This window comes from Anneissia japonica, unplaced genomic scaffold, assembly GCF_011630105.1.
Source record: "Anneissia japonica isolate Jap-2015-1 unplaced genomic scaffold, ASM1163010v1 scaffold287833_len2544123_cov190, whole genome shotgun sequence".
NCBI lineage: Eukaryota > Metazoa > Echinodermata > Crinoidea > Comatulida > Comatulidae > Anneissia > Anneissia japonica.
Window position 1 is genome coordinate 167989 of NW_022757233.1, and position 9027 is coordinate 177015.

The window sequence follows — 9027 nt, forward strand, 5'->3', positions numbered from 1 at the left end:
TGATAAATCAACAGAGGGCACTATACAACAAAAAGACCTATATTCTGAAAGTTCGTAAGGTACAATTAAACTATTAGTTGACTTGCTTTACAGAACAGGTCGTAGGTTTACATGGTCGTAAAGCATCTAGCCCTATGTTCAATTCAAACAAACTTTTTGTTTTTTAAGCAAAACTATAATTTAATTACAGTTGTACAGGTAGTAAAACAATAGGAGGTACAATTTAAATAAGAAAATTCCTTTGAAAAAAACATATATAAATATTTAATCATCAAAAACACCAGAAGTATGTACAAAAAACATTTGGAAAAGCATATTATCTTATGTAAAACCAAAACGGTACAAGGATGCACACCCCCACCCCACACATACACACACAAAGAGAGAAACATCACAATACAGCGATTAGTAAAGAAAACTACTGCTAGTCTATGCATAAGTTAGTTAATAAATTTAGTTAGGTACGTATACTATTGTTTTGTGCAATAAATCGTAGATTGTGTTTTTTTTTGTTGGAGTTTATAACAAATTCTGGTGCTATACCATGTTTGTTTCATTAGTTGATGATTGGGCTGCAATAATTAAGTACATTCATATAGTTTAAATACATAGCTTAATCTTTTTGAACAATAATCACCTTACCTTTAAGATTGGTTCAGCAGAAACTAGCTCAGCTAGTATACTCATTAATTTGCAAGTGGTGACGATATAGAGGGCGCTAAATACGAAAGCAATTTCAAAATACATAAATATGATTTCAATTTTCTTTTTATAATGAACTTCGTGTGGTATCCATGTACATGTCTCTTTAATACCCCTTCCATTAGAAGTAGTGTTTTTGTTATTATTATTATTATTTCTATTTGATTCTAAACAGTTTAGGTCGAATGATTTTTAAAAAGTAATTCCCATCCAACCACAACCAGAACAGAATGCAACTCACCAATTGCATCCTAGATAGTCTTTCTATGAGGCTTAGAAGACGAGTTTTTTTTTGTTTTTTTTTGTCGTGAGAAAATTTCTAGTGTCGCAAGAATTTAACCCTGGTCACCCCACCCCACCTTTTTTTTTACATTCCTGTCACAAGACAAACATAAACACTGCTCTACATAAACTAAGTCTCATTATGAGTTGTTTCTGGTTGTGATAAAAAAAAAAACATGTTACAGTGACAGAAATTGAACCCATGATAATGAGATTGGAAAGCAATCATCTTAACCACTAAGCTACAAACTCAACAACATTTAATCGAACCCAAAATATGAATTAAAGCCGGTAATAATAACATTTGACATATCCCGTTCCTAATTCTTCAAAAGAAGAAAAAAAATCCAAAGTTTATAAACATTTCACCTTTTATTCACCTATAACGAGAATACAATACAGTATTTTCAAATCGATGTTGAATCCGTTTACTCATGGCGATTTGTATTATGTTTGTAGTATGTAATTACATGCAGCAGTTAATATGTTCCTAGAAAAATAAAGAAATTTCAGAGTGGTTGTAAATGGAAAACAACATTATACACAATCTCATAATCACAAACTATTTACAACATTTTGAATATAGCGTTTTAAAATTTAATCGATTAAACGCATCGCCAATTAAACTCGTTATTAACACATCGAGTTATCGTGTCAGGATAATGGTGTTAGATCTTGAAGGAAATACATTAATTTACAAACTAACTTATTTCTTGCATGGCTAGACACCCATGGATTTATTTTACGAATGTGTTATAATACCTCTATAGATAAATCATGTGAAAAAATAAATCAGTGTCAATATTTTATATCTGCCGCCACCTACAGCAGAATACACGATCTACTCTTCAAATCGTGATTGAATATAATATCTCGCTATTACAGTATAATTGCCTTATTGATATATATTGCAATAGGCCTATACTAAAGTAAAACATGTATTTGGTAATATCTTTTCAACTTGAACACACATTGTTCCAAATAAATGTTACACCTAGACTTTTCCGCCAGCAGTGGAAAACAAAGTGGGCCAAATCCAAATTGGTTCTGTTTAGTGTTATATAGGCCTAGTTTATAGTATAAAAATGTACATCTTTCCTTGCCTGAAAGTAATGAGAATAATTAAGTCATATGCGATATTCAATTGGCGATGAGATAATGATTAAAAGCCTATTGCGGATGTAAGCCGGCATCCGAAACTTTAATTAAATACATTTGTTTCTATTGTCGGCCTCTAGCTCGATATATTTAGCAAATGATATATAAAATAATACGAAAACAAAAATTGAAAACAATAAAAATACAAATCAATATGTACATTCTATAGTGTACAAAAGAAATTTAATCAGACAAGTTATTGCAATTTAAGGGGAATGGTTGCCTAGAATAGATAAAGAGTGGCGAGTGAAACGATCGACAAAAGACCGAAACTAGCGGCAGTTATTGGCAAAGCTGAGTTTTGAAACGCAGGGTCTCTTTCGATAAACCGCCTCGCTGTTTTACAGTCCAGAAAATCATGCGGGAAATTCTTAGGATATCCACGTTCGACTTGCAGATTAACGTTGTTAAATTTCCAATATTCCTGACCTCTAACGAAGTAAGTGAAACCTGGAAAAGAGAAACAAGTTTCTTTTACTAATATATGAAAATGCATTTAAGATGATAGAAGCTATAAAGGCATCCATTAGTTGTATTGGGAGTCGCATAAACAGAGTAGACCTATATACATTTTTTTTTTTTTTCAGAATGTCAAACTTAACAACCACCAATCAGAACAGTGCCAAAAATAGCGCACGTCTCACAAACATACATCACTCACACTCTCGTTTTGAGTTACCTTAGCAACAATATTCAAGGGGTGGAGCTTAGAAGCAAGGTCTATTTTAAGTAGGGTATATACTATCTCATTTATCTGGCATGCTCAATAAAGCCCTATCAGAATTTATTTGACAAAAACATATGACATGCCTAAATATGGTCATGATGATATCACATCATGACCATATATATAGGTACACTATGACTGTATATAGGCATCTAACAGAAAATTTGATAATCAGGACAGAGCTTAAGAAATGTTTGATCAGATATTGTAGGGTGAAGAGAAACACTGTGCAACACAATATGTTCAATCAGACAGGACACGTCAAAAACAGGTTATACATTATAAAATTTAGATTCTAAATTGTCGGGTTAATTTGACAGACAGCAGATTTTAAAAGAATTCTAAGAATGTCAGGTCTATGTTTGATAGGCATATATACTACTATTACTGTAATACTTTTGCCGGCAGGAAAATATTATATTTTGTATCGTTACCATTGTATGGAAAAGCTGCATCAACGTTTGACGGAATTCCTTTCCAGTTTTCTCTAATATTTTTAGGATATCCACTATCCACTTCTCGTTGCCTTTCGTCGTATCTCCAGTAGCGCGAACCCCTGAACACATATGTCTTTCCGTTGTTGGGAAACACGAAGGCGGCATCAATATCTTGAGGCAGACCAATATCGGCCAAAGATTTTGGGAACCCGGGCTTAGGTACAACACCGTTGTACTCCCAGTAATCCGAACCTGCAACAAAAAGGTAAATAATGTTATTAAAGGGTATATTTCTTTTTAAACAAAAGAACAATTTACCAATAATGCGTATTTTAAAGTCAATATTTGTTCAGATCACAATTAAATTGTCACTAATTTTATACCTTTACATTACTGAAGTAATTTTTTTGAGATTTAATGCAGTGAAATCGAGCCAACAAAAAACAATAGGTCTATTAATCTTAACAATATTTTCTTATATAATTTTTTTTTTTTATAGCCGGGGTTTATGCTTTGACCTAGGCTACTGTGCTAATGACGCTTTCTTCATTTAAGGTTTCTTCTATGAATGCAATGGTCTGTACGAAGCACGAACCCCTGTAGACAAACCCAGTACCGTTTCGATTTTCAATAATTTTACCATACTCATGATCCATCAAACATACCTTTAGTAAATATGATTGTTCCATCTTTTCTTTCGTAGACGGCATCGATATCAGATTGGAAACCGTACCACAAGTTCTCGGCATTCATTGGGTGGTTCGGCACCACTACACCTGGACTCTTCAAGCGCCAGTAAATTTCATTCTTTAAACATATTATCAAGTAGAATGTTAACGTACATACACATTTTAAAGCTTTTTTACAATTTGAACAGCAAGACAGAGACAGACCTAGACTCAGTGGCGTATCTATGAGTCTTGAAATGGGAGGCTGGTGGGGTGGGGGTGCGCAAATGTGAAAATCACTAATGATAAGCGAGGGACGATACCTCGCAAAATAAGGTGATTTTATCTACTTGAGCATGTTCTCTTTGCTTCGAACTTTTTCAATAAGGGAGACTGGAGGCGATTTTTTTTATTGTTTGGGGCGGGCGGGGGCGCATGCGCCCCTCCTCGCACCCCTAGATACGTCACTGCCTGCGCTGCCAACTTAAGTAATAATAACCTAAGCCCATTACCAACCAGACTCATAGATCTCAGATGATTGCCATTGTTGATTGTTTATTCTAACTATTTAAATACATATATAACGATAATAATCTACGTTTTCATAATTGAATTCGCACGCGATCTTAATATATCAATTTATTGAACTCAATTTTAATCTTGCGTATATTATTAATATGACTGTTTTAGAATCTATTAATTAATTTTTTTTTGTTGTTGTTGTTGTAAATGACCAAATAAATAATGAAATGAAATGAAATGAAATGAAACAGCACAATGTGTGAATATTATTTGGCACAGAACTTGCCAAGTTATTTTAAGACAATATCCAGTCCAATCCAATACCTGTAAAGCGCCATAATCCAGTTCCCTATTCAGAGGCGCTTTAATACTCTGTAAAATTCCACTATTGAAAGGCACAATTAAAAAGATGTGGTACACACGATGTACGCATAACGTCGCATCCTGGTCGTTATTGGACTAATTTGAAAGAACTTACTTGGAATAGGAATATCTCGCCTCGGATAATCGATCCCCCTTGGAACCTCTGCATGCAAGCATTCGGGGGCGCAGCTGGTGGACTTCCTGGTTTCCGTGGGGGCTGGATTGGAGGTTTTGGTTCATTTGGACGGGATGGAGTTTTCTTCACTCCTGTTTAAATAATAACATAATATAATAAAGTGTCAACGACAACAGAAACAACAAAAACAACTAATAATAGTGTTACTCTTAATATAAAATAATAATAATAATGATGATGGTGATCATTATAATGTAGATTATGGTGTGATGACAATGATAATAAGTGTTGATGACAATTATGAGAATGACAACGACGATGAAAAAAAAAATGATGGTGATGATTGTAATGTTTGGTCTAGTTTATTACCTAATCAATCTTTTTAAATTTGACAGGAACATTTTGACAAAATATTACCATAAAGTTCTTGTATTCCTCTTATGTCGTCTCTAGGTAGTATGAAATTTTGTTTATATCCCTGGTAGTACGGTGCCATCAGAGCACCTCTTTGATCAGAATGACCGAGTCCTAAACTGTGTCCAAACTCATGCGCAGCAACCAAAAACAGATTTGTTCCTGATCAAGATAAATACAGTTGAGAGAAATGGTAGAATATAAATAAAAACACACTGAAAAATTAAGCAGTTTTAATCAAAATAATGAAACTAGGTAATCTAAAAAATTATTAGTTTGGAAAAATTTGGTAAAACAAGTTATCGGCACAGCAGATATGAATCAATTAATCAATCAATCAACCAAATAACTAACTAACCAATCAATCAATAAATCAATCAATCAATCAACCGTTCCATTTATTTAGAAATAATACGAGTCTAAGCCAGAGGCAGATTCAAGGGGGCAGCCGGCTCTGCCTCCCACCCACTAAATTTTTAGTTGTAAAATAATTGAAGTTAGTTGTAAAATAAAGTTGTAAAATAATTGAGAAAAAAGAAAATTAAATTTAAATTTTAAGTCGGAGAGTCCCATATCTGGCCATCTAGAGATGAAATAATCGTAATTCTTTTTACCTCAGCCCCAACCTCGGTGGGGATGAGGTGGTACTGACCCTCCATCTTTTAAGGTCCCTCCTAGGCCCTCTCTATTTAAAATGCCTGGATCCGCCACTGTAAGCCTTAAAGAAACTACTGCATGGGGTACATATTGCTACCAACTTGGTGATCGTGATCGTATAGCATATAAAAAGAGTACAAACAGCAATTACAGCTTTACTCAGAACAATCTAAATCGGTATAATTTGTATATCATCGTGGATGAATGAATTTAAAATTTTCTGTATGAAGTAAAATGGCCGAGTACACAATTAAGTTCATTCGTTCATTTATTCAGTCAAAATCAACGTACAAATCATGGAAACTTCAGTGAGGGGTAAATTCTTAATTTTGTTTTATATTTAATGTTAAGCACATTGAAGCTCCGGCATTTATGCTATATAAATATAACACTATTCATAGTGTTATAAAATTTATAAAGAGATAAAAACAGATGTCTCAGAAATTACATGCTCTGAAGTACCACAACGGCCATCAAAGTTATCAGCCTTAGATTGGAACCTATGAATGAGTTTTACCGCTGTGCCACTTGCTGCCATAACGGATCTTTGCTGAGTGTCAATTGACCAATCAGAACGCGACCAGAAACACGAGCACGTCCTACAACACACGTTGTCCCACGAACGCAAGTTACGTACGTCTACGCTGCCGTTTAGTGAGACTTTAAAAAGCAGGAGCCGGGATTAGTGGAAAGGTCCAATAAGTTTGTTTCTCGGATAATATGTCCAGTATAGAAGTTGATGTGGGTTTACTATACCTGAAGACCTTCTACTTGTGAAATGTTCATCGTCATCGAAATGAGCGTCTCCGCCAATACCTGGTCCCGGAAAGTACGCATGCGCTAAGGTACCACCACGGCCATCAAATGAATGGCCATCTCCATGTTCCTCCCTAAATTCAACATAAAATATCAGTAGTAACAATAACAATAGCAAAACAATGACAATAATAATATAATAATGATATAAATAATAATTCAACATTGCATCATCATCATCATCATCAGGGTCTCATCATCAATCAATCAATCAATCGTAACAACTTGCATAGCACCAGAATCCACTGCAAGCGATTTTCGATGGAGCCGTGACATTAGCTCAAGAGTGCTTTTTTTTTCATAAGCAGCAACTGCATTGTTATGACAATTATCATCATCAATCATCATCATAATCGTCTTCCTTAATAATAATCATCATCACCATCATCATCATCTTCACTGTCATTATTATTATCACGATCATCATCGTCACCTTCATCATCGCCGTAACCGTCACCGTCGTCATCATCATCATCATCGTCGTCGTCGTCGTCGTCTTCACCACCATCATCATCATTATCATTATCATCAATCTCATCGTAATCATCTTTCAAGATGCTTTATTGCATCATAATTTTAAAACATAATAAAGTAAAGCTCGGTTTCATTAAAATCGCTCACCCTATCCGGGATAGTCGCCGACTGCCTTCCCGATTGCGTCAGGGCAGCTAGCAATGCACCCCGATTCCTCTGCAACGCAATCGGCAAAGTTGAACCAGATTAAACCTTCCCGACATCTGTCGGCGACTGTCGTCGATAGGGTGGGCGATTCTATGGAAACTGAGATTACGTTACCTTGCAAATAGAACAACGATATCGCAGTTTCCTGCAGGGACTTTACGGAAAGTTAGCGGTGTGACGTCACTCCAAACTTTAAATGCCCGCTCGATCTCTTGTTCAACTAAGATTTGACTGAAATCCTCTGTGAATCTTGCAATTCTATAGCAAAAAGATAATGAACAGAAAATCAAAATTGAACTGAAGATAACTATACTGTCTGTGAAACTCTTCAAAAAATTTATCAGATTGAATTTCCCTATAAGAAGACCAGAATAAGAAACACGTTTAATAAAACAAAAATTGAAACAATTAAGTTTCATAGACTCCATACAATGCATTAAAATGTAAACATTGCAAAAGATACCTGTTGTATATCCCACCTGTAAGTTAATGAACGTTTTTTCCACCTTGGGCCGGCCAAGTTGTATCTCTTTTTGCGTAATGACTCCGCGCCATCGCTGTCAGGATTACCACATCTAGGCATGCGCATTTTCGCAAGTGTGTTGCCATCTATCAGACCCGTGTTGTTGATGTTGGCGAATGACTGCATCAAACTTAATGCATTTTCGAATTCATCATCGTCATAATGCTGTGTAATATCTGCCAAAGGCCTCAAATATCCGTAGTGTAGTAAAAATGCCTGCAATAAAATACAAACCCCCTAATTACTGGTGGGTGTCTGTACAGTAATTCAGAGAGCCATGGCCTAGCCTAGCACTTGTCAAGTTAGTGAATGCTTAAGATCTGTAATTTGGACGTCCCCACATGATGTCACTTCCACACAACCATGACCGAATGCCAGTCATCATAGTATATCTGAGTTTAGCATTCGATAAAAAATGATATTCAAATATGAAGTGGAGTTTGACGGCAGATCTGTGGTGTCGGCCTATAAATTCCCAAAATTATATCCATTTCAATTGTATCCATTTCAATCAGCATTAAAGCAATTTCACAGCTGTTATTGCATAGCATTTTTTTTTTTGCCGTGTGGTATGGATAAATAAAAGTTGTTAATAACAATAATACTAATGATATTAGCAATAGTACGAATAATAGTATTACAAACAACATTAATTTAAATACTAGTTGAGGAAGGTTCTTCATGAATTCTCAGTCTCTGGCAACATTCTTTTGAAGTTTTAGTGTACAGTGGAAGTACATTGAGCCCAACTGGTTTTTTTTTTCTGACATGTGAATGAATGGAAGAAATATATACAGTAAATAAAACATTTCTAAACCGTAATAATATATATTCATGCTTGTGGTACACTACGTATATATAAATACATTTTAAACATTAAAGAAAAGGAATATTGCAGTGTGACAAATAGGTGACTCAACTGGGATATATATATATATATA

The 9027-nt window shown here is 34.9% G+C and overlaps 1 protein-coding gene across 1 annotated transcript in view; it reads right to left on the reverse strand.

Annotated features, from left to right (window-relative positions):
* Window positions 1–502: 502 nt before the first annotated feature.
* LOC117124571 (matrix metalloproteinase-16-like) overlaps window positions 503–9027 on the reverse strand; it is a 13929-nt gene continuing 5404 nt past the window's right edge. The window contains exons 2-9 of the mRNA XM_033270854.1: window positions 8043–8302; window positions 7678–7821; window positions 6823–6956; window positions 5413–5571; window positions 4975–5126; window positions 3972–4113; window positions 3304–3558; window positions 503–2592 (exon numbers count right to left, since the gene is read on the reverse strand). Of these exons, the coding sequence (XP_033126745.1) occupies window positions 2366–2592; window positions 3304–3558; window positions 3972–4113; window positions 4975–5126; window positions 5413–5571; window positions 6823–6956; window positions 7678–7821; window positions 8043–8302 (1473 nt within the window). The 3' untranslated portion in view covers window positions 503–2365. The remainder of the gene's footprint in view (window positions 2593–3303; window positions 3559–3971; window positions 4114–4974; window positions 5127–5412; window positions 5572–6822; window positions 6957–7677; window positions 7822–8042; window positions 8303–9027) is intronic.